At 46.4% G+C, this 25,935-nt stretch overlaps 1 protein-coding gene across 3 annotated transcripts in view; it reads left to right on the top strand.

Moving 5' to 3' along the window:
• The first annotated feature begins 3,990 nt into the window (after window positions 1-3,990).
• SREBF2 (sterol regulatory element binding transcription factor 2) overlaps window positions 3,991-25,935 on the top strand; it is a 36,630-nt gene continuing 14,685 nt past the window's right edge. For 2 of the 3 annotated variants that reach the window (XM_050953923.1, XM_050953913.1), the window contains exons 1-10: window positions 3,991-4,094; window positions 10,074-10,457; window positions 11,580-11,761; window positions 16,776-16,922; window positions 19,053-19,274; window positions 20,580-20,694; window positions 20,885-21,066; window positions 21,972-22,164; window positions 23,041-23,222; window positions 24,354-24,627. In XM_050953923.1, the coding sequence (XP_050809880.1) occupies window positions 4,013-4,094; window positions 10,074-10,457; window positions 11,580-11,761; window positions 16,776-16,922; window positions 19,053-19,274; window positions 20,580-20,694; window positions 20,885-21,066; window positions 21,972-22,164; window positions 23,041-23,222; window positions 24,354-24,627 (1,963 nt within the window). In that variant the 5' untranslated portion in view covers window positions 3,991-4,012. The remainder of the gene's footprint in view (window positions 4,095-10,073; window positions 10,458-11,579; window positions 11,762-16,775; window positions 16,923-19,052; window positions 19,275-20,579; window positions 20,695-20,884; window positions 21,067-21,971; window positions 22,165-23,040; window positions 23,223-24,353; window positions 24,628-25,935) is intronic. The other variant, XM_050953933.1, reaches the window with a different exon arrangement.

Raw genomic sequence — 25,935 nt, 5'->3', positions numbered from 1 at the left:
CCAAATGAAATTAATAGGCAGCAGGTTTAAAACAAACAAAAGGAAGTATTTTTTCACACAACACAGTCAACCTGTGGAACTCCTTGCCAGAGGATGTTGTGAAGGCCAAGACCATAACAGGGTTAAAAAAAGAACTAGATAAATTCATGGATAGGTCCCTCAATGGCTATTAGCCAGGATGGGCAGGGATGGTGTCCCTAGCTTCTGTTTGCCAGAAGCTGGGACTGGGCAACAGGGAATGGATCACTTGATGATTACCTGTTCATTCCCTCTGGGGCAACTGGCATTGGCCACTTTCAGAAGACAGTATACTGGGCAGATGGACCTTTGGTCTGACCCAGTATGGCCGGTCTTATGTTCTTTTTGCCTCCTGGGACGCGATGCAGAGGAGTTGGGAAGACAGATGAGAAGGAGCAGTTGCAAATGACTGAGTAGAGGATCACCCTTTAAATTCAGCTCCTCTGTCTTAGAGGATCTCATTTTTGCATAGCTACTCATGTTACAGATTGGTTGCTCCACTCTGCAAGGGAAGGGGTTTGCCTGGTAAGATTTCTGTCTCCTTGCTCTGGTCAAACATGGTCCGTGGTCCATCTGCACTGCTGAGAATCCATGGGTAGGAATTCATTTTGGAAATGTCTCCATTCACTTGTCTTGTGCTAACAGCTCGTCTTGCAGGATTAAATTTCAGCTGCGTCATATACAGGGAATGGGGTGGCTGTGCCACCTAGTGGTGTGATCACCTCACATCTTATACTAAGCAGAGTTGGGTCTGGTTTGGAAAGTAGTTGGATGGGAGACCTCCCAGGAAAATCCAGGGTGCTGCAGGAAGTATTATTTGTAACTGATGGTGGTCATCTTTTAGGGTCTACACTAGACCAGTGCCCCAGAATAGTGCTAGAAGAGCAGTGTTGTGGTTGTCTTTCAGATGGCACACAAACAGAGAGGCTCTAAATTCTAATGATCATCAGAACTCTAAACAGAGCCCGTGGCACTTGCAATAAACGTAGGGGTGTCAGCCAGAACATTGGGGCTACATTTTAATTGAGAAGTTACATTCTGCGGATCAAAGCTCCCCCTGAAATTTCAATTGGACGCTTTTGTCTTCATGCCTTGTCCTGAACTGTTGTGGAAAGCTGCTGTTAAATGCCTGCTCTATTTCACTTCTAATTATTGTTATTATTTTTCCATATAGTGCTATAAGCTTATGCAGCACTTTACTTCTAGATCTATGTTTTCTACCCCACAGAACTGACTCTCGAACTATGACCAACACAAGGCACAGGCATCGATTCAGGACGGGGAGGATGTGGGGATTATTAATGAGGAAAAGAGGGAGGAGAGATGGGTGGACAAAGATTTGGAGGAGGATACTTGACAGATGCCGATGGAGATAATAGGAAAGAAGGATATAGAGCTGGGGGAGGGGGAAATGCAGAAAAAAGGAACAGTAAAGAAAGAGGACTGGGAAGAGTGTGGTGGGTGGGTGGGTGGGGAGTTGCTAAGGGAAAGTGAGAGCAGAGGTGTAGGTGGGGAATTACATAAGGCCTTGCATATTAACATGAGCTTGAATTAGATGTGTTGAGGCAGGAAGCCACAAGCATATGAAGGCATCGCTATGGAGCAGAAGGAGACGAAGATGACATTACTAGTGGTATTTTGGACAGGTTGAAGAGGAGAAGGTTACAACAATAAGGGCAAGAACCGACCCTGGTTTTAATGGTGGGAACAGGAAGGAAAGGGTGGATTCAGGTGATAATTAAGAGGAAAAAGAAACAGGACTTAGTGAGAGCCTAAGTGGTGGGTGTGTTCCTGGGAACATGAGGAAAAAAGCAGGTTAGAAAAGATCGGAGGCAGTGAACTGAATGTGGTTAGACTCCACAGAAAAAGGGGTCTTAGCAAAGATGATCCAGCATGAGAGCGCTGAATTAGATAGAAGAGGAGCTGTGACAGAAGGGAACAAGGGATGACTGGAGAGCCAGGAGAATGGAGTGATTCATAATACAAAGGCTGCAGTGAGCCTGGAAAGAGGTTTTTAACTATATAGAGAATGTGTGTATTTCAGGACCTATGGGAGGCTCATGTGGAATGCACCATGACCTGGTGAGGCAAAGGCAGCTGCATGAAGCTGGTTTAACATTAACCAGCTAGAGGGCCTAATCTTCTTCTTATTTTACTCTAGTGAAACCCCAACGTACTATTGCCAGCCCCAGACATTCAAAGATCATGAGTCAGGTCCCAAAAAATCATGGAGATTATTTTTTTTTAAATTCTCATGATTTTAAAGCCAATAATTAAATTTGATTTCTGGTTTCTGAGACTTTAGGAGGACAGGTGCCAGCTTCCTCATTTCCCTCAGAAGGGAAAGATCCTTGCTTTGCCCCAGGCCCTGCCCCACCCCTAGCCCCAAGGCCCCACCCCTGTTCCTCCTCCTCTTCTCTAGCATCTTCTGCACACTGCTATTTGGGAGGCATGGGGTGGGAGGAGGAGCTGATTAGCAGGGCCTCCAGTGGGTACTGAACCCCCACTATTTTTTTCCCAAGGGTTCTCTAAACTCAGAGTACCCATTGAGTCAGCACCTATGCACTCAGGTCACATTTGCAATATTTTCTCTGCTACCAGGAGGGCTAGAAATGTACTCTTTTTATATGAAAGCTGAGAGTCTCACATAATCACTTGCCTCCAGGCTCTGCGGCAGTAAGTAAAACACCAAATATTAGGAGACTCATTATAAAAATCGAGAAAATTGGCAACAACAAGACCTCTGACTTCACTAGAATTACTCTTCTTTTCGGGTAGTTTTCATTGCTGCATTAACTTGGGTGATTGGCACCTGAATTAGCCTAGCCCGGGCATGAGCAGCCATGCTGAAAAACCATATCCAAGCTACTATGTCCATACTGGTGCTGCACTGTGGTAGCTCTTGCCATGAGGGCATGCAACTGGGCCAAAATTACCCTGTTGTCATCAGAGCCAGCTTTAGGCCGATTCCCCGGAATTGGGCCTCGTGCATAAGAGGTCCTCATGCCTCGGCGTCTTTTAAATTTTTTTTACTCATCTGGCAGCAGTCCAGGTCTTCAGCAGCGGAGGGTACTTCAGTACCATGGAAGACCCGGAGTGAGCGAAGCACCCTCCACCGCTGAAGTGCTGCCAAAGACCCAGACCACCGCCAGGTATTCAAATCGGGCCCCGCAGTTCTAAAGCTGGCCCTGGTTGTCATTATATTGGGGGCCTGACTTGAGATTTCTGAATACTTCAGATTGGCAATACATCCATGCCTCTTGTCTGCCTCGCCATTGCCCCGTCCACCCCTTCACCTTCCCTGTCCCTTGCCATCACCACACCTGCTGTCCCCCACCTCCCTTGCCATCACCACACGTGCGTGCTGCCTGCTCCCTCCCCATCATCGCACCCGGCTCATCCCCCTCGCTATCACCACCCCCACTGCCCTCCCTAGGCCACTGTTACCACCCCCTGCTCCTGTCACCACAACCACTGCCCACCCTAGGCCACTGTTACCACCCCCTCCTCCTGTCACCACACCCACCCTAGGCCACTGTTACCACCCCCTCCTCCTGTCACCACACCCACCCTAGGCCACTGTTACCACCCCCTCCTCCTGTCACCACACCCACTGCCCACCCTAGGCCACTTCGCCCTAGTCCTTCTTAGCTACTCCTGTCTCTTTAAATCCTACTTCGGGCCAATGACTAATCAGCGTTCTGTCTCCGCCCCCTAATGAATATTCCACCAGGGAAAGGGAGCAGGGTTCGGCCCCGAATGCTAATCGCAGCTGCTGATCGCTGACGCGCAATCACACCACGAGCCGCCTCGCCCGCTGATTGGCCGGCGGAAACCTGGTCTCATTGACAACAAGCCGAGGAAACGCGCGGCCCTGGCTCTTGGCAGGCAGGTGGGGGCGGGGCTAGCCCAACATGGTGGCGGCACCGGCGGGTGCCGGGAGCCTGGGCTGAGGCGGTGCCCGGCCGGGGGCGGGCCCGTGTGCGGAGCCGGGATGGAGAGCCGCGAGCTGGGCATGGAGGCCATGGAGACCCTGACCGAGCTGGGGGACGAGCTCACGCTGGGGGACATCGACGGTGAGAGCAGGGAGTCCGCAAGGCAGGGAGCCCGGGCTGTGCCCGCCCCTCTGGGGGGGGTGCCCGGGGGCACCGACATAGGGGAGCCCCCCGCTGTGCCCTCCCCTCTGGGGGGGGTGCCCGGGGGCACCGACATAGGGGAGCCCCCCCGCTGTGCCCTCCCCTCTGGGGGGGGTGCCCGGGGGCACCGACATAGGGGAGCCCCCCCGCTGTGCCCTCCCCTCTGGGGGGGGTGCCCGGGGGCACCGACATAGGGGAGTCCCCCCGCTGTGCCCTCCCCTCTGGGGGGGGTGCCCGGGGGGCACCGACATAGGGGAGCCCCCCCGCTGTGCCCTCCCCTCTGGGGGGGGTGCCCGGGGGCACCGACATAGGGGAGCCCCCCCGCTGTGCCCTCCCCTCTGGGGGGGGTGCCCGGGGGCACCGACATAGGGGAGCCTGGGCTGTGCCTGCCCTTCTGGGGGGGGTGCCCGGGGGCACCGACATATGGGAGCCCCTGCTGTGCCTGCCTCCTTGGGGGGTGCCTGGGCTGTGCCCACCCCTCAGGGGGAGGGTGCCTGGGGGCACTGACATATGGAAGCCCTGGCTATATCTGACCCTCTGGGGGAGTACCTGGAGGCACTGGCATAGGGGAGCCCCAGCTGTGCCTGCCTCCATGGGGGGTGCCCAGGGGCACTGACATAGGGGAGTCTGGGCTCTGCCTGCCCCTCTGGAGTGTGCCTGGGGGTGGTGCACACACTGCATAAATCACCTGTGGAACTCATTGCTAGTGGATGTTGTGACGGCCAAAAGTGTAAGGTGGTTTAAAAAGAACTAGGTAAGTTAATGGAGGATAGGCCCATCAGTGCTTATTAGGCAGGATGGACAAGGGTGTAAACCCATGCATTGGGTGACCCTGAACCTCTGACTGCCAGAAGCTGGGACTGGATGACAGGGATGGATCACTCCGTAATTGCCTTGTTCTATATGTCTCTTGGTGCTCTGGTACCGGCTGCTGTCAGAAGACAGGCTGCTGGTCTAGATGGATCAATGGTCTGACCCAGCATGGTATCTCTTTTGTTCTTACATGGTAGGTGCAGGGGGGGGGGCACTGACATATGCCCAGGCTGTGCCCAGCTCACTGGGGGGATACCAGGGGGCACTACCATGTGTGTGGAGAGAGATGCTGATGTGTGATTGGGCTGTGGTTGCCTCTAGTGGTGGCCTCAGCATGTATGATTTCAAGTTTTGCCCACTCTCCTCTAAAGTATGTAGTGGGTGTATGGCCAGCTTGTGGCCTTCCTTTCTCTGATGGTGAGAGTGATGTGTGTGGCAGCTTATGCCTGTGTCTTCCTCCACAGAGTAGCTGGCCAGGGAATGAAATGTGTGGGGTTCACTAAGGCACATGTGGCCATTCTCTGGCCATCCACTCTGGGGTGTGTAGCATAGGTGTGACATATATGTGGTAAGCTTGTGATCACCTGCACAGTATCTAGGGGGGCAAAATCATTCATTAGACTTGCAGTGTGTGAGATAAAACTTGCTCCTTTAGATATGTCACTTTCTCTTATGATATGTGTATGATGTGAGGTCCCCCCTGTAGTCCTGGATACATGTGCCTGCCTAGACAACATGTATGTGCCCACCTAGGAATGTCTGCCTGTTATAGATATGAGTCATGTGTGGTGAAACTGTCCCCATCCCACCCCAGGCAAGCATGCAACATGTGTGTCCTATTCACTGGTCTTCCCATGATGTGCCTGCAGCATCTTGTGTGCCTCCCTGTGAAACAGCACTGACATGGTATGGCTAGCATGGTAGCTGCACCCTAGAAACCTGCCTTCTGTTAGCATCAAGGGACTTCCTTGGGGATAAAGGTGTGCCTGCTTGCTTCCTTCCTGTATCCCTGCTGACTACATTGTTGTATTATGGGTGTGTAGATTGTCTCTCAAAGCGGCATGTATACCACTCTGGCAGTTTAAGACATTTAAGAGTTTACAGTGTGGAATTCTATCTAAAAATGTTGCTACTTTGATGTGTGGGAGCAGTCCTGTCACTTGAGGAACAATCTTGTTTAACTTGTACCCATTGTGTTTTTTTTAATGTTTTTAGAGGAACTGACTCACTATGGGTGGTGCTTAGATACTCTGGTGGTGTGTGGTATAAGAACTTATATGGAAGATATTAGAATAGTGCCCTTTCATTCTAGGACAGGTGCTTAGTCCCAGGTCTAGTAGGTTCCGTCCCTTTTTGCTAGTTCTTGCTTTTAGCTTCTTGCCAGTACTACCCTGCAGTAATAGGGATTAAAAATATCTATCTTAGAATCAAAGAAATTAGCGATGGAATACCCCAGTGAAGTCACATCTTCTTTCTCCCAGCACCACCTTTGTTAATATCAAGGCTTGGCTGTTTTCAACAGCATATTCCCCAGGGCTTTTTCAAAATCAGTTTCAAATGACTCAGGTGATTAAGTTTCCACTAACTGCTATGAGAGGTTATTCTACAGAACATGTACCTTACTATTAGAAAAGTTTTCCATTTGTTCAGTTTCATCCTGTTGCCCCTTGTTACATCTCTTTGGATCACTCTAAACATTTCCATCTCTTCCTTACTGTTTATACTCTTCATGTTTGTAGAGAACTCGAGTGGTGGGGCAGTGCCAGAGAGGAAGGGAATCTACTTTCCAACAACTTAGGGCAACCAAAATCTTAGCTTGAACAAATGAGAGCTGATTACTTATTGCTTGACAGACAGCTCTTGTTAACTCCCCAGGGGCTGAAAAAGAAAACTGACCTGCAGAAGACAGTGGAGATTTGCCAACCTGGCCTGCTGTTGGGCTGACTGCCTTTTCTTGCTTTGCTCACCAGTTGTGCCCTTGGGTGCATGTGGCTGAGGCAGTGGGTGTCTAATGGGTGCAACACAGGCTTGAGTCAAATGTCCTTGAATAATAACTGCATCTGATTTGCAGTGTAGCCTTGGGAAAATCAGTTATTTCTCTCTGCTTCCCAGTCTGTAAAATGGGGATCATATTCTTACCCTACAGGATTGTGATAAGACTTAATTACAGTAATTAATGGTTGTGATGTACACTGAAGATTTAGTGTTACTCCATGTGAGTATAAATAATGTATGGTCTCCCCGTGGAGCTGCATGGGATGCAACTTGCAGCTTGGACCCTGAGGCAAGACGCATTTTCTAATCAGTCTGTAGTCAGATGTTCTGGTTGCACTCATGATTAAGTGCAGTTCAAAGCAAAGGAGAAGCTTATCATGGAAGGAGGGAAAGGAAGCCCAGGAGCCTTGCTTCCTTCAACAAATTGTGGTTCTAGGTGTTAAGCCACTGATTTCCACGAGCTCAGTGGTTTGACTTTCTTTAAAATTTGGCAACAATGGTGCTGTTTAATGTTAATTTTGTTGTATTTAATAGAAATCATTTAAATAGATTATTTAAAATTAAATTTGACATTGGCAGATTTATTTTTAAAAATAAAGCTATATTTATTTAAATAGAAAAACCAAATTCCAGACACTATCCAAGAAGGAGAGAGAACTATAATTGAAGCGTTGGAGTAGTTCTTTGCATTTGTTTAATTGATAAAGAGCTCAGCTTCTTCACTGATGTGATTTTGATATTAAATCATAGGTGGACTCAATGTCACAACGTTTTGTTGACATTTTACTGATACTGGGTTGCGTAGAACTGTGTTCTGTAGTAACTTGTCTTGTTCCTCCTTAGTGGTGCACTCCTTTCAAACACAGAAGGGCCTATATAATCTTTGCAAAATAGGTTCATCATTTAGTTGCTAGCTGTTGGCAGCCTTCCATATTTCTGAAATCTTATTTTCTGGCCTATGCCGTTTGTGTGGTTATTTTGCAGGTTTCCTCTCTCCTTCTTTGCTTTGGCAAATAGGTTTTAGGAAGGAGAGTTGTCATCTGGCTTTGTGTTTCTTACAATTCTTTGTATTTTATTCTCCTTATTAAACTTTTGCTAGCAAAGCTATATAGTTTTTGGAAAACGTGTTTGTTCCATATGCAGCCTAATGTCCTGAAATTCATCCTTTGGGGTTTTTCTGTTTTTGACTTTTTGGTCAAATTCAGGTTAAATAACACTTGGTTACTGATAAAAATGGGATTGGACTTGTTGATGAAGCAATATATTAAAAAAAAAAAAAAAAAGACTTCCTAAGATTCCAAGTCAGTAGCTTCAGAATTGTGAATAAATGCTCTTTAATATAAAATAGTTGGAAATCAGCTCCTAAATAGGAACTACTGTGCCAGAACAAAACCTTGTCCAGTGTAGACCTGTCTCCTGCCTCTAATAATAGCCACTGATGGATTCTTCAGAGGAAACTGAAAAGTCTTGTTGTGTAAGACTGTAGTGATAAGCATGGTGGGTATTTTATTCCTGACCCCAGCGAGTGATCAGTTTGACAGGTTGTGTGGATAAATATCTTTTGTCACTTTATCCACGTTAGCACTGCTGTAGCTCTTCTCCTTATTTACAAATGTTTAATTCTCTTGACATTTTCCTATATGCTTCAGTAGTATTTTGTGACAGGTTCATTGGATGCTGCACAAAAATGTATGTCCTTCATTCATCAGGCCAAAACTGCAGTTAGTTTTAGTAGTCTTTTGCTCCATCTGGTAGCTGTTTCCCTCAGATAGTTGATGTGCAGATGGAAAGTAAATTATTGGGCCTCTTGCAGCCAAAGTAACAGCAACTTATTCCCAGTGTGTAACTAGGCTGAGAGGGGAAAAGTAATCCGTTTGGGCCTCCTAGACTTGACGGTTTTTTTCTTTAAAATAGATTATCCTCACTCTTGAGGAATTATCCCATCAATTTACTGATACGCCCATTGGGTAGAAGTGAGAAAGATTAATATGGTATAAGGCATAGAGGATGCAAAGATGTGGGATAATATTTACTTGCTTTTCTGCCATGGAGGCTGTGAAAATGAATTAGTTAATACGTACGTGGCATTTAGGAGTGAAGTCTTATATAAATGTGGAGTATTAAGAGCTCTTCTGCTGTGTCTGTACAAACTGAGCCAACCTCTTATGAAAAACTGTTTTTTCTCCTCTCTACAGCCCTACCTAGCCACCAAGGCAGCCTTATGGGCTTGTTGCACTCTGCAGGATAAAACGGAAGGATCCCTAGGTTAGATCCTTTTAGGGAGCAGCGATGCTTTCATTTCTAACGTCTTATTCTTTGTTTTCATTGTTAATGGATCAATCCTTGCATTAAATTAGCGGTTGCTGTAGAACTCTAGCCTGGTTAGAAGGGACATGTATTGCAGGACATCATGAGGCATGTTTGATTTTTTTTTTTTAGTGGTGTTTGTTTAAAAAATAATCTAAGAACTAAATGTGGGCATTGCTTCCTCTCATCAAAACCCTGTAGGATGATGGGTCTGCTAGGTTTTTGTCTTTTCCTTAGGTTTAAACTTTAACTGAAGCTGAATTCTTGTCCAAATTTCCCCACTTCTGAGGAGCTTATTGAGACAGCTACCATTTATTCCCTTATGCTTCCCTAAAAGCTTGGTGGGAAAGTAACTGTTGGGTGGGGCTCTGCAATTGTTTTGTTCCTATATGACATCTGATTGTCTCGGAAGGTAGCTGTGTTAAAAAAGTGGGTTTTGTAATATCTGTGCTCTTTTTGGAGATGTCTTTATTAATTCTTGTTTGCGTGGGAGTTGCGGAACAGGCTGCCATCAGACTCAGCATGGGTAGGTGCTGTTGCAGACTCTTCTTCTGCAGCTCTTCCTCATCTCACTCCTGACTTGCAACCTCCTCCCCACCACTGTTCCAGATGTGACCCCTTGCTGTCTGCAAATACTACTAAGTGTGTGTCATGTAGCTTCTCTCCTATTCCAGTCCTGGATCATCTTGAACCTCTGCCCCCTCCCTCCCACGCTCACATAAGCTTCTGAGTTCTGACCTAATGATGGTGGAGGAATGGAGCAGCATGAAGGTAACACTTACAAATTTTTCTTATTCTTTTCAGAGATGCTGCAGTTCGTCAGCAACCAGGTGGGGGAGTTTCCGGATCTGTTTTCAGAGCAGTTATGTGGCACCTTCCAGAGCAGTGGTGGAGGTAGCACTGGTGGAACCTTGGACCATCCTCTGCAGAGCTCATACAGCCAGGCACAGCTGCAGTCCTTCTCATCCACAGCCGCCTCTCCCCAGCTCCAGGCTGTGCAAGTCAAAGTGCCCCAGGCAACAGCACCTGCCCCTCAGCGGTCTGCACCCCTCCTTCAGCCTCGTCCCCAGCTCCAGCCCCAGCTCCAACAACAGACTGTGATGATTACTCCAACTTTCAGCTCTGCTCCCCAGACCAGGTTCATTCAGCAACCGCTAATATACCAGAATGCAGCCACGAGTTTTCAAGGTAGTGCCTGCGGGCTCAGAACACTGTTTTTTGTATTGTAGTCACGAAAAAAAGCTACTTTTCAAAGAAAACTTCGTCATGATGGCTCCGGAGGATGCTGTTTGCCCAATAATTCTAATTAATGACCTGGTCTTTGGGAAATCACTGGTACTGCATGAAGAGTTTCAATCTAAATGAAGGGTACTTTCACTCAAATTCAATGGGCAAGACAGGAAAACTCTAGTGCAGGGGTGTCTAGCTCTTTTCGTATGATCTACTTGTGACTCATTTATACTTGCTCGCCTCAAACGTGGCCCCACAATCCTTTGCATTGGCTTCTTGGGGGGGCTTTGTAAATGGTACTTTAGAAATTGTCATAGTTCACGTTTGTAGTGCTTCTAGCTATGGGAGCAAAGGATAAACCCAGGGCCTGAACTCTCATTTTCTTCCACATGGCAGTGTGTTTTGCCGCTAGAAGGTTGGACTGTCTTCCCACTGTGACACTGCATCCAGGGCAATAAGATAAGGGACTAAGGCCTGTGGTACGAGGGTTCAGGTACTCACAGTTAATGTGTTTGGTGAGTAGGGGCACTTCCTAGAAGGTTCAATTGGAAATCATCTGACCTTAATGTCTGGGAGCCCTCATCATGGACCAGGACTCCCCTGGGTAGGTGCTGTACAGACACAGAACAAAAAGCCCCTGCCCCAAGGGGCTAAACTAATAAAAATGAGCTCTCATTAAGGACAGTCATAGTTCTCTATTGCTGAAGCATCGGATTCTGTTCTCATTTCAGGTGCTAAGAGCTGATGCAAGGGATAAGTCACAGAGAGTACTAATGGCAGCATTGTAGGGAAGGCCGGGCCAGAGACTGTGGTATAATGAAAACGTTCAGCAGACAAAAGGGTACCCAACCGCTTCCTCCCATGCTCTTGCCGTTTAGCTGCTCCCAGCTGGTCCCCAGTGCACCCCAGATTCTTTTGTACTAGGCCCAGTGCCATCAAGGGAATTTGTATGATAGTTCACAAGGTATTGGTGGTGCCATGAGTTACCTACTCAGCCATTTACAATCTTCCTGGGTTTATAGCCCCCAGACTGAGAGTCTCTCTGCTGTGCTGTCCCTCACGTCTTTTTCTTCTTTTCAGTGCTTCAGCCTCAAGTTCAGAGCCTCGTGACATCCTCCCAAGTTCAACCAGTCACCATCCAGCAGCAGGTGCAGACTGTGCAGGCTCAGAGAGTGTTCACACAGGCTGCCAATGGCACCATCCAAACACTAACTCCTGCCACAGTCCAGACAGTAGCTGCTCCTCAGGTCCAGCAAGTTCCGGTAAGTAAAAATGTGGAATATGCAAAGAAGAGAGTGCCTTGTGCCCTCAGCAAATGCAGTGTGGAGGGCACAATTGGCAGAACTCCCCAGGATCCATCGGCAGGGGCCGGCACCAGCGAAGGAAGCAGGTGCTTGGCGCAGCCAGTGGAAAGGGGCGGCATGTTTGGGTCTTCGGTGGCAATTCAGCGGCGGATTCCTCAATCCCTCTTGGAGTGAAGAACTTGTTGCTGAATTGCTGCTGAAGAATTAAGTGGCGCGGTAGAGGTGCTGACGAAATGCCGCTGATCGTGGCTTTTTTTTTTGCTTTTCCACTTTGCCAATTGGGGCGGCAAAAAAGCTGGAGGTGGCCCTGTCCCTCGAGGGTGATATTGCAGGAACCGGCTTAGTTGCTTGACTGATCCAGGAATGGGGTGTGGCAGGTGGGGCTGGCTGAGGCTCAGTTGCTTAATTGGTGCTGGGCTTAGTCGGGGATCCTGAGTTGTTGGATATGGAAAGTGATTCTAACAAATCTTTCTACTTTCCAAAAACATTTTGCTTTATTTAACCCAGGCAAAATTGCTCCTTACTGTGAACATACCACTTCGAATGTTTTGGACTTCACCCTCAGCAAGTTTGCAGATGACGCTGAACTGGGAGGAGTGGTAGATTTGCTGGAGGGCAGGGATAGGATACAGAGGGACCTAGACAAATTAGAGGAATGGGCCAAAAGAAATCTGAGGTTCAACAAGGGCAAGTGCAGAGTCCTGCACTTAGAATGGAAGAATCCTATGCACTGCTACAGACTAGGGACCGAGTGGCTAGGCAGCAGTTCTGCAGAAAAAGGACCTAGGAGTTACAGTGGATGAGAAACTGGATATGAGTCAACAATGTGCCCTTGTTGCCAAGAAGGCTAACGGCATTTTGGGCTGTATAAGTAGGGGCATTGCCAGCAGATTGAGGGATGTGATCATTCCCCTGTGTTTGACATTGGTGAGGCCACATCTGAAGTACTGTCTAGTTTTGGACCCCACACTGCAAGAAGGATGTGGAGAAATTGGAAAGAGTCCAGCGAAGGGCAACAAAAATTATTAGGGGGTTGGAGCACGTGACTTATGAGGAGAGGTTGAGGGAACTGGGATTGTTTAGTCTGCAGAAGAAAAGAATGAGGGGGGATTTGATAGCTGCTTTCAACTGCCTGAAAGGGGGTTCCAAAGAGGATGGATCTAGACTGTTCTCAGTGGTACCAGATGACAGAATAGGGAGTAATGGTCTCAAGTTGCAGTGGGGGAGATTTAGGTTGGATATTAGGGAAAACTTTTTCACTAGGAAGATGGTGAAGCACTGGAATGGGTTACCTAGGGAGATTGTGGAATCTCCTTCCTTAGAGATTTTTAAGGTCAGGCTTGACAAAGCCCTGGCTGGGATATTTAGTTGGGGATTGGTCCTGCTTTGAGCAGGGAGTTGGACTAGATGACCTCTTGAGGTCCCTTCCAACCCTGATAGTCATAGAATATCTGTCATGTCACATAGCACAATTAAATGTAGCACTGGGCAAACTTCACAGGTTTGTTTGACTAAGCATCAGAAGTCTGGCTGCATAGTTATAGTTATCCTGTGTGTCTGGTTTGGCTGACCAAAGCAACTTAGACTGGAAATCTCGTGCTAGCAGTCTTTTATGGTAGATTTCTAATTGTTCCTACTTTGGTTAGGCTGCCAATAACCTGTGTGCTTTTTCTATTCCTGTTAGAATTTCACCAATGCAGCTATTAGAGCATTTTCCACTGTGAACGTCTGCCATATGGAACATCATCCAGTATTTCTCTGCTGCTTCATCTCCTATCAAATCTCTTTTGAAAATATACCCACAGGAGTAAAGGGATCTGTTTTCTCCCTTTGCTATAATGTGAAGTGCTTCACCGTAGGGTATACACTCTGTATGAAAGATTACTGAGGTTAAGCCAAACAGTAACGTGTCCCTTATTGTCCTACCCAAGATCAGGAATGGCGAAGTAGCTGCAAAAATGGAAAAGCAAGGAAGAATATTTTAGGGTAAAGGGTAACCAGCCTTTACCGTTGGCTTCAGTTTGAGTGAAGTTTGGGTTAACTGATTATTTCAGCCAAATGAGGTAAAACCTGACCTTAATTTTCAGGCCATAGGTGAGAATGATGGAATCCTAGAAATGTAGGGCTGGAAGAGACCTCCTGAGGTCATTGAATCCAGCCCCCTGCAGGGCCAAGTACATCTAGACCATCCTGGACAGGTATCTGTACAACCTGTTCTTAAACTTCCCATGATGAGGATTCCACAACCTCCCTTGGAAACCTACTACAGAGCTTAATTACCTTTATAGTTAGAAAGTTTTTCTTAGTATGTAATGTAAATCTCCCTTGCTGCAGATTAAGCCCATTACTACTTGTCCTACTTTCAGAGGACATGGAGAACAATTGACCACCATCCTCTTTATAACAGCACTTAACTTACTTGAAGGCTGTTATCAGGATCTCCTCAGTCATCTTTTCTCAATACTAAATGTGCCCGGTTTTTGAACCTTTCCTCATAGGTCAAGTTTTCTAAACCTTTTATCATTTTTGTTGCTCTCCTCTGGACTTTGTCCACATCTTTCCTAAAGTATGGCACCCAGAGCTGAGTGCAGTACTCAAGTTGAGACCTCACCACTGCCAAGTAGAGCAGAACAGTTACCAAATGCTATTAGACTTTCACAATTGCACCACATTGACTCCTATTCCATTATGTGATCCATTATACCTTCCAGATCCTTATCAGAAGTACTACCACCCAGTAGTTGTGCATTTGATATTTTCCTTCAGTGTAATAATTTGCACTTGTTTTTATTGAATTTCATCTTGTTGATTTCAAAACAACTATCTAATTTGTCAGGGTTGATTTGAACTCTAATCCTGTATGCCAAAAGCATTTGCAGCCACTTCCACCTTGGTGTCATCTGCAGATTTTATAAGTATACTTTATACACCATTATCCAAGTCATTAATTGAAAATACTGAATTGTATTGGACTCAGGACTGACCCCTGTGGGATCCCACTAGGTACAACTCTTTGTTTTCACTCCAAATGGTTGATAACTACTTTCTGAGTACAGTCTTACAACCTGATGTGTGCCCACATTAGAGTAATTTTCCCTAGTTTGCTCATGAGAATGTAATGTTGGACTGTGTCAAGTGCCTTACTAAAATCAAGCCATACCATGTCTACAGTTTTCCCTTATCTTAGTCCAGTAACCCTGTCAAAGAAGGAAATTAGGTTGGTTTGGCATGATTTGTTCTTAACAAATCCATGCTGGGTATACTTATAACCCTATTGTCCTTTAGATGCTTACACAGTAATTTTTAATAATTTGTTCTAGATCTTGCCAGGGATCAGTTAGGCTGACTGATCTATAATTCCCCAAGACCTCTTTGTTCCTCTTTTTAATGATAGGTACTATGTTTGTCCTTCTCCAGTCCACTGGGATCTCACTCATACTCCATGAATTCTTGGAGATGGTTGGTAACTGTTCAGAAATTGATTCAGCCAGTTCCTTAAGGACAGTAGGATTAATTTCATCAGGCCCTGCTGACTTGAACACATCTAACTTGTCTAAATATTCTTGAGCCTGTTCTTTCCCTATTTTGGTTTGCTTTCCTTCCCCCTTGTTGTCAATATTATGTTGAGTATCTGTTCACCATTAACTTTGTAGTGAAGATTGAAGCAAAATAGGCATTAAACTCCTCCGCTTTCTTGGTGTCATCACTTATTAGCTCTCCTTCCCTGTTAAGAAGAGGACCTATGTTTTCTTCTGTCTCTTGCTCCTACTGTGTCTGAAGAACCTCTTCTTACTCCCTTTTATGTTCCTTGCTAGTGGAATTCATTTCATGTCTTGACCATTCTGATTTTGTCTCTACATGCCTGTACTTTCTTTGTACTCTTCCTTAGCACTTTGTCCACATTCCAGATTTTTTAGGATTCCTTTTTGATTTTTCAGGTAATTAAAGAGCTCCTGGTGGGCCATATTGGCCTCTCACTATTCTTCCTATCTTTCCTTTGCATTGGGATAGTTTGCAGTTGTGACTTTAATATTGTCTCCGTGAGAAACTGCCGTATCACTTGAACTCCTTTATCCCTTAGATTGTCTTCCCATGGGACCTTACCTAATAGTTCTGAGTCTGTTAAAATCTGCTTCTTTCAAGTCCATTGTCCTTGTTCTGCTGCTGTCATTCCTTCCTTTCCTTAGACTCATGAATCTCTCATTTCATGATCACTTTTCACCCAAATTACCTTACACTTTAATCCCACAATCAAACCCTCCCTATTGCCGAGAATCAAATCTAAAATGGATGCCCCTGTTATGTCCTCCACTTTCTGAAATAAAAAGTTGTCCCTAGTAAGTTCCAGGAACTTACTAGAGATTTTGTGTGTTGCTGTATTACTTTTAACTACCCAGACATATTGGAAAAGACCTCCATTACTGTCAGGCTTGTGTTTTGGAGATACGTTTGTTCACCACCACCATTGCATCTTCCTGACTTGGTGATCTATAATACCCCCAGCAATGCTGTGTTCAAACCAGCATTTGAATGGCTGCCAGAGGCTGTCTAGCCCTGTTAAGTACTGAGTGCTCACTCCAGTAAAATAGGGTACGTTCCCACGGGAGCCAGTTATAGGTGCAGCCACTGCAGAGGGGAGACTTAAACCCACCCTTTTAGTTTTGCATGTTAATTTCCCCATAGAAATAGCCACTGGTTTTCAAGTCATGTCTGTCTTGTTCCTTCCTTTCCCGTCTTCCAGCCTTGCGTACAGGTTGTCTCATTGTGGAGTTTGCGTTGGCTTCTGGCATTCGGAGAAAGTCCTGGTGGTGTGGAGTGAGGGAAATAGGGTTTCCAGACCTTGGGCTTTTGCTGCTTACCAACTCTTTATGCAGTCGGATAGGTCTGTTATGTGACAGGTTTGTGGTTACTGGAGACAGAGCTGTATTTCCTGATGTTCACCTGCTGTGTTCCCATATTCTGTAATCCCTAGGTCCTGGTCCAGCCTCAGATCATAAAGACAGATTCTCTTGTCTTGACAACTTTGAAGGCAGATGGTAATCCAGTTATGGCTGCAGTTCATAATCCAGCCCTGACTACACTGACCACCCCTATTCAGACAGCGGCGCTGCAGGTACCGGTATGAACCTTTCCTCTAAGTTGTTGCCTCTCTTTTGTTAAGTGTTTTGGTGCTCTCCATGAGTGACAGTGGGAGGGAGTTGGAGTGCTGCCCTGGTCATGCCTGAGATGAGGAGTAGCCTCTCTCTCCCACCAAGGCTACATATGCAGTTTGTGCTTTTTTGGCAGTGTCTGCTGACCAGAGAGCAAAGATCAAAGGTAGACTCCTGTTTACCTCTTTGCTGCATTAGCCAGAGACGAACATGACCTGATAATCCACTGCCATTTTAAAGCTAATTGGAACAGGAGAGCACTCATAATTACAAGGTAGCAAACTTAAAATAGCTCAAAGAAACCTTAATGCATACTCTGTGAAACTTGCTACTACTAGATATTATTGAGGCAGATGGCATGGTAAATTTCAAAAACAGATGTCTATATGAACAGCATCCTCAGGGACACTTAACTGTAGCAGCAGCAAAGACTCCTGTGGCACCTTATAGACTAACAGACGTTTTGGAGCATGCGCTTTCGTGGGTGAATACCCACTTCCTCAGATGCATGTAGTGGAAATTTCCAGGGACAGTTCAGTCAGGGAGGATGAGGCCCTGTTCTAGCAGTTGAGGTGTGAAAACCAAGGGAGGAGAAACTGGTTTTGTAGTTGGCAAGCCATTCACAGTCTGTGTTTAATCCTGAGCTGATGGTGTCAAATTTACAGATGAACTGAAGCTCAGCAGTTTCTCTTTGAAGTCTGGTCCTGAAGTTTTTTTGCTGCAGGATGGCCACCTTAAGGTCTGCTATAGTGTGGCCAGGGAGGTTGAAGTGTTCTACAGGATTTTGTATATTGCCATTCCTAATATCTGATTTGTGTCCGTTTATCCTTTTCCGTAGCGACTGTCCAGTTTGGCCAATGCCCCTCTGCTATGTACATCGGCCAGACTGGACAGTCGCTACGGAAAAGGATTAATGGACACAAATCAGATATTAGGAATGGCAATATACAAAATCCTGTAGAACACTTCAACCTCCCTGGCCACACTATAGCAGACCTTAAAGTGGCCATCCTGCAGCAAAAAAACTTCAGGACCAGACTTCAAAGAGAAACCGCTGAGCCTCAACTGCTAGAACAGGGCCTCATCCTCCCTGACTGAACTACCTCATTATCTCTAGCTTGCCTGCATATATATATACCTGCCCCTGGAAACTTCCACTACATGCATCTGAGGAAGTGGGTATTCACCCACGAAAGCTCATGCTCCAAAACGTCTGTTAGTCTATAAGGTGCCACAGGATTCTTTGCTGCTTTTACAGATCCAGACTAACACTGCTAACCCTCTGATACTTAACTGTAGTAGCGATTACAGGAACTGTCAGGCATGCTTCATGGCATACACAGATCACTGACTCTCAAAGAAAATCTCCTGGAAAGGTTCTAGTATTGCATAGACTGGTTCATGATGGGAGGGTTTCTTTTTCTCCCAAAGCATCCATAATTGGAGACAAATTTACAAGCCTAGATTAACCATTGGCTTATTCTGGCATGGTAGCTAGGCTTATTGGGTAGTTGTGAGCAAACTGTAAATAGAATTGTCAAAATATTGGCTCCCTTTTAAAAAAGGAGTTGCTATCCTAGCTTGCAAAGACCATCTGGCCAAGCAGCTCAAAGATTTGAAGAGGTAGTGGGATAGAAGCCTTGGGCGATACTTGTTAGCTGGTGGAATTATGCGTTTTTTTTCACTTCCCCCATAAAGGGATTCTCAAAGAGCTTTATTTCTCATTGTGTAAAGGTAGCTTTGGAGATCCATTGGTTAGTACAAAGGATTTTGGGAGCCAGCAGGATCCTGGGTTTGTTTTTCACATGTTCAAATGAGTGACTCAACACTGGTGAGAAGTCTTAGGTCAGCAATCCTGGAGAATGAAGTACTTTCTCTCCATATAGATATTGACATGGCTGATGGTATTGCCCTAAAATGTGTCTTATCCTCGACTTGGGGTGTGTATTGAGGTGAGGGAGTGTATTTCCTTGGTCTCTGTAACCCTTTTATTTCCTAATTCCACACTTCATTTTTCAGACTCCTTTTTCTCATGTGGCACATATATCATGTGTAACTTGGCTGTTACTAGTAATGCTGTGTGTTCTCTGCCTTTTTAGACCTTGGTTGGCAGTAATGGGACCATTTTGACCACGATGCCCATGATGATGGGACAGGAAAAGATGCCCATCAAACAGGTGCCTGGTGGGGTCAAGCAGCTGGAACCGCCCAAAGAAGGAGAGAGGAGGACGACCCATAACATCATTGAGAAGCGGTATCGGTCATCTATAAATGACAAGATCATTGAGCTGAAGGACCTGGTCATGGGAACAGATGCTAAGGTAAAGAGATGAAAGCTGCTGTCATTAAGCTTGTGTGGTCTGCAGCCATCTCACCTCCAGATATGTTATATAATGGTAGACTGCCAAGGAAAACGCATGACTAAGAATACTTCTGGCTCTGTGTTCCACGGTGATGCTCGGGGTACTGTTGCTGGAGACTGAGGTAACAAAACACATGACCTAACCTGTCTTTGTGGTTAAAGATCCTCTGGGCCTTTTGTAAGAGTTGTGTTAAATAACTCTCTGGTCAGATTCCAACCTGGCTAACTACAGTGTTACACCGTTCCCTAGTAGTTTCAATAGGGTATTCTTTGCTTCCTTTCTTAACTGTACTGTGCTGTTAAGTAGCTGCCTGGAAGTGGCTGTATTTCCATGATGGGTAAATGAATCCTATAAACTGTCTCAAAAGAGCTTTGGAATGAAAGTTGTAGAAATATAAAACTATTTTTTAGACGGAACTGGGCAATTTGATTCCTTGTTGGTTTGGTTTGTGAGAACTACTATTTGTTCAAATGCTAAAGGCGTGCTGTGAAAGGCTTTGCTACCGTAATAAGACCTGAGTTCAGGGTTGTGCCCTTTCATTCATGCTATTTGCTGACATCACTGTTGCGGATCAGGGAGCTGCAATTCTTAACATTGCTTCTGGTGTTAGTGAGGTCATCAGCTGTTGCCTGGGGAAATGAGAAACTTGATTTTTGAAAAAAAAGTGATACACAGTGCTTCCATAGCTCTTTGTGTCCGGTTCCATGTTCTTTACAAGCTAAACCTAGCAGCATCCCCTAGGAGGCAAATGTTTTCACTCTACAAATGAAGGTGTATTAGGAAGTCTGAGGCACGAAGAAGTTACGGGACTGGCTCAGGATCTCCTAGTGAGCCAGTGGAAGAGTGAGAAATGGTTGTCGTGTTAACCCCTAAAAGCATGTTCCTCCTGAAAAGACCCCTTTTTACTTATTAGCTATGCACTTTGTATCTTTTCTGTTTAAGGCTAGACCTGAATTCTGTAACTCTGATTGGGGTTCTTAAACTGTTTGTAATGTTTGTTTCCCATAAATATTCACCCCTGTGGTTCTCAGACACAGTAACTCCCCCTCTAGTTAGCAAGCCACTCTGCACTTTAAAAAAGGTAATCTTTCCTGACCTCAGCACTGACACTTTCAGTGGCTGTGTTGGTGCTACTGGATGGTCATTTTCCCACCCTCTCTGTATATCACATGGTGAAGAGGGTGGCACAGTTCAGGGTGGATGGGCCTCTGGTTATGTGATTGCTCTTATAAACTGCTTTCCATATGTTTTGCTTCCATGCAGATGCACAAATCTGGAGTACTGAGGAAGGCTATTGATTACATTAAATACCTACAGCAGGTCAACCATAAGCTGAGACAGGAGAACATGGTTCTGAAGCTGGCTAATCAGAAAAACAGTAAGTTATCAGAGCCAGGCAGGAGTGGGTCAGGAAGCAGGAGCATGTGCTTCCTCCTGCCCATTTGCACCAGTGGTGAAAGATTGCATGTGAAATCACATCAGTGTTGACCCATATATCTGAGCAGAGTGGGCAGGGAACAGGGCATGGTCGAGAGGTGTGTAGTAAATGGAATCTCTGATCTTTGCAGAGCTGCTGAAGGGCATTGACCTGAGCAGTCTCGTGGACAACGATGTGGACCTGAAGATGGATGACTTCAACCAAAACGTTCTCTTGATGTCTCCCCCGGCCTCTGACTCGGGGTCCCAGGAGGGCTTCTCCCCCTATTCCATTGACTCTGAGCCGGGAAGCCCGCTCCTGGATGATGCAAAGGTAATCGTAGTTAAAAGGAGAGCAAGGTGGGTAGCCTCTCCATGGGTACATCATGGCCAGGACTTTAGATCCTTGTGAGTCTCAACAGTGCCAACTGCTTGTCATTCAGGAGCAATGCTGACAGAGCTCTGAAGGGTAGGGCTGCAGGGAACGGAGAGGTTCTGTAGGGCAAGGAATGGTGTGGGAGGAAAAGCAGATTGTCATAAAGGATGCAAGATACTCTCCCTGGACGGGACATGATTCTCACCTAAAAGAGCTCTACTTCAGGGGGAGTGCCAAGTGTTTGCTCTTGTTTGTTTGTATTGCAGTGGCACATACAGGCTCCAATCAAGCCAGGCTGCATCATGCTAAGCTCTGTACAGATTATATGTAGTAAAAGACCCTGCCTCAAAGAGTTTTTAGTCTTGAAGACAAGACACATGACATGGATGAAAAAGGAGATGAAGGAAGGGAGGATGGGTTAATAGTAATAGCATGTATTTACACAAACTAGCTGTGCGCCTAATTTCTACAGGCAATAAGCCTATGAGTAGTTGCAATATTAACTCACCACCTGCCTAGTTATTATCAGATAGAAGGATAGGCGTCACAATCAAGGTGGGCAAGGTGGCTATGTGTGGCTTTGATGGAAGCTTAGTGCTGGTTTCAAATAAGGAATCCAAGAAACTGAAACAATGGGGGCCAGAGTGAAGGTTAGTCACTTTGCTGCTCCAGGCCCCTCTTACTGCGCCAGGAAAGGCCACCCCAGAGTTCTTGGTGTCATTAGTCAAATATGTTGAAACTCATGCTCTCACATCATGCGTATGTGCATGCACATGTATACACACACCCACTTGCTGTTTTATAGTGTGTTTTAAAGTTATGTCTCTTCCTGCTCTTCCTCTCCATTCCTGCCCTTTGTGAAGGTTAAAGACGAACCTGACTCTCCCCCTGTGGCCCTTGGCATGGTGGATCGCTCTCGAATACTTCTCTGTGCTCTCACATTCCTCTGCCTCTCCTTCAACCCTCTGACATCCCTCCTTGATAGCCGAGGGATGCCCGAGTCAAACAGCCCTGTACATCATGGCTCTGGAAGGAATGTGCTGGCCATCGAGTCAGGTAACCTTTTAAAAACAGACTTTCAGAGTGCATCCAGCCTCCTTTGTTTACGAAGTATTGTAGTAGTGAGCTAGAACCCTGGCAGAGGGGAAGGTCAGAGACCTGAATAGACTAGTGAGTGCTTTGGCATGATTCGTACTAACAAGAGGAAAACTAGGGGTGGTAAAATCAAATCCAGTGGGCTACCAGAAGGTAACTATACACAGTCCATCACCACAAGCTAACCTGGTAGGACAGATGCTGTGGAGTTTTGAACTAGGTCACTTTTTTCTATTTCTATAAGGGTGAACTTTCTAATGAAGTTCAAAGAGCTATTTCTCTGGTCATTTTTCATAATTTACAAATAAAGTTGTTTGTGAAAATCAGTGCAGAAATCGTGGCTCCTGCCACAATGTTAACTTGGCCATGCTTCCCAGACTGTGTGGTTTATGGTGTGTGTTCAACAGCCTACACAGATGTGTTAAATTACACTTTTAACAAGGACCAGGAAGTCTATAGTGACTTCTGCAGTTTCCTGACTTGTAATTATGCAGCCGTCATGCTGCACTAGCTTACCTTTGTGCATTTAACTAATATCTTACTGTGTCCCTTTCAGGCATCAAGCATCTTGGGATGCCCAGTTCTTCACTAGAGCCACTTGCGCTGACCTCCCCTCAAGGGAAAGTTTAGGGTTTTTAATTAATTTGTGGAATGAGATTATTTTAACGTTGCAAGCTTCTGTGTCAGTGTTCAGATGTCAAGAAATCAATAACTACAGTCAGTTGAAGAAAATCAAATCTTTCCAAGATTCAGGATGTGTTAAATGGGGTCACAGTGACGTTGCCTGCTGAGCTTGTGCTATCCAGGCTGACTTCTCTGTATTTCTCTTTCTGCCAGGTGCTGGCGGCTGGTTTGGCTGGATGATGCCCACTTTGCTGCTGTGGCTGATGAATGGTGTAATTGTCCTGAGTGTGTGTATAAAGCTCCTTGTGCATGGGGAGCCAGTGACCCGGCTGCACTCCCGCTCATCTGTGATGTTCTGGCGGCATCGCAAGCAGGCTGACCTGGATTTGGCAAGGGTAAAGCAACTCCTCACTATGCAGAGCAAATCCTGCCCTTCCTCCAGTGAATCCTTTGGTGGTCCTTATGGCTGGCACTTGGGAGAATGCCAGCATTTCTAGGGTTAACCTTCCTGGGCAGTGTGAAGTGGAAAACAAGGAGAGAATTGGTGCCAGATAAGACACCAGTCTACACAAGACATCAAACAACTAAACATGTACGGCACAGACAGCAGCGCTGTAAATCTCTCATCTACAGCCCCTGCGTCGTGCCTTGCAGGGCAGCCTCTGTGGGGGAGAGGGGAGTTCAGTCTTCATTCACGCTCAGTCCTAGGCAGCAACGACATTCCTCAGCGCACAGAACTGCTCAGGATGCTGCTCCTGGGCTGAAGAGGCTGTGGGAGAGCTCTGAGGGAATCGCAGAACCATAAGCAGGCAGACAGAGCGGGCTGCTTTGGGAGAGTGCTGTGCTGAGCAGAGCTGGGGGCTGACATGGGGGAGGGGTATCCCACTCCCTCTTCCTCAGGATATGTCAGTCAACCTGCTCTCTCCCCTCCCCCAGACACACCACTCTCCTCTCCCTCCCACCACACACACCAGTTGAAAAAGAGGCTGATAATCTACTAGGATCTCCCTGGAATAATGCGATTGAGAAACCTGCATCATGTGATGCTGTATCTGCCCCATGATGCATTGTAAACCCTTCCCAAAGCACCCTGTGGCCAGTTGCACAGTGGGATAGCTACCCATAGTGCACTTCTCTCTGTGACGATGCAAGAGTTGCTAGCATGGATGCACTCTGCCGACATAGGAGCTAGTGCGGACATGCAATTTTAATTACAGCAGCATAACTTTTGCTGACAAAACTTAGTAGTGTAGACAAGTCCCTACACTGGCACTCAGCTGAGAGGTGTCAGATTGCTTGAGCCATGAAGACTTAACTCTCCTGGTTCCTGGAGGTGGGGCTCCAGGGCTTGGGAGGGGAATAGGGTGTAAATGGGTGTGGAGATGCATGGATATAGCTTGTGCTGCCTCTGCTCAGACTGTACGTGTTCTGAGGGTAAATAAACCTTGTGGTCTCAAGGGCTGTTAATGCAGCCCCGTTCAGCAGCTTAAATGGTCTTTGTTTAACCATTCACCATGCTTTTGCAGGGGGATTTTGCAGCTGCTGCATCAAATCTGCAGATCTGCCTGTCAGTTCTGGGCCGAGCGCTGCCTGCGTCCCGCTTGGACTTGGCCTGCAGCTTGTCCTGGAACGTTATCCGCTACAGTCTGCAGAAGCTGGGGCTGGTTCGCTGGCTACTGAAGAGGACTTCACAGCGACAGCGAGCAAGAGAAGCTGCTGCCGGTTTTGAGGATGAGGCCAAGACCAGTGCTCGGGATGCAGCTCTGGCATATCACAAGCTCCATCAGCTCCACATCACAGGTAAGGGCAGAGGTTGCAACAGAACTGTCTTCCCCTGACAGAATGAGGATGCTCGTAGCTGCCCTTTTCATTGGGTCCTTGGCAGGGCTCCTTGTCCTGCTCTCCCCAAATCTGGTACTTGCTCAAGGGGCAAGTTACACACAGACTGACTTGAAATGTCACAAAGGAACAGCACCATCCAGAAGAACGTCTCAGTAAGCGTCACCTCTCCTGGGGCAATAATATCATCTCTGGGGTGCTGTGATCTGTAAGGCACCTCCAGGGTTTTAGTTGGCATGATTGAACACTGTTATAGGGTCCTGTCCACACCACAAAATGGAAGTGTGTCGAGCTGAGTTGGGGGTTAACCATGTAGTACCTCATTGCTTTACTCAGTTGTAATTGTACCGTGGATGGGTTCCAGAATTCCCCGTGGCACATTTTGCAAGAGTAAAGCTCTTAGTAGGTGCCCTGGGCAAATTCCAGGTTGGTTACACCACCCTAAAATGTGTTGGTTTTCTTTTAAATAAAACCCTGGGGTTTCTCTGACTCTCCTCCCCTGAACTGCTGGATGGCAGTGCTGTATGCTGTTACACAGCTGATGCAGTCCACCTGGCAGGTTTCCGTGGTAAGTGATCCATGTACATTTGGCTTGAAAAAGAGGCCTTCCCAGGTGGCTACCAATAACTGCTATAGAATCTAAGCTTTCATTGAAATGATAAACATTGTTTCTAGCCCTTCTGGTTGTGAACAGAGGGACCGATGCCATGCTGTCTGCAGAAAGACAGCTTGGGAGTCTTTGCAGCTCTCAGAGCTTTCCCATGCAGCAGCAGATTGAGAACGGACCTGAATCTCTTCGGTGTTCACTGCTGTTAGTCCCTTGCATGGTGTCAAGTATCAGAGGGGTAGCCATCTTAGTCTGGATCTGTAAAAGCAGCAAAGAATCCTGTGGCACCTTACAGACTAACAGACGTTTTGGAGCATGAGCTTTCGTGGGTGAATAGCCACTTCCTCAGATGCATGTAGTGGAAATTTCCAGGGGGCAGGTATATATATGCTAGCAAGCAAGCTAGAGATAACGAGGTCAGTTCAATCAGAGAGGATGAGGCCCTGTTCTAGCAGTTGAGATGAGACCAACACCTACAAAATCTCCACCAAGCGTTCTCAAAACTACAATACCCGCACAAGGAAATAAGGAAACAGATCAACAGAGCCAGACGTGTACCCAGAAGCCGCCTACTGCAAGACAAACCCAAGAAAGAAACCAACAGGACTCCACCGGCCATCACATACAGTCCCCAGCTAAAACCTCTCCAACGCATCATCAGG

This window comes from Gopherus flavomarginatus, chromosome 1 (genome assembly GCF_025201925.1).
Source record: "Gopherus flavomarginatus isolate rGopFla2 chromosome 1, rGopFla2.mat.asm, whole genome shotgun sequence".
Lineage (NCBI taxonomy): Eukaryota > Metazoa > Chordata > Testudines > Testudinidae > Gopherus > Gopherus flavomarginatus.
This window is presented reverse-complemented; position numbering and strand designations above follow the sequence as displayed.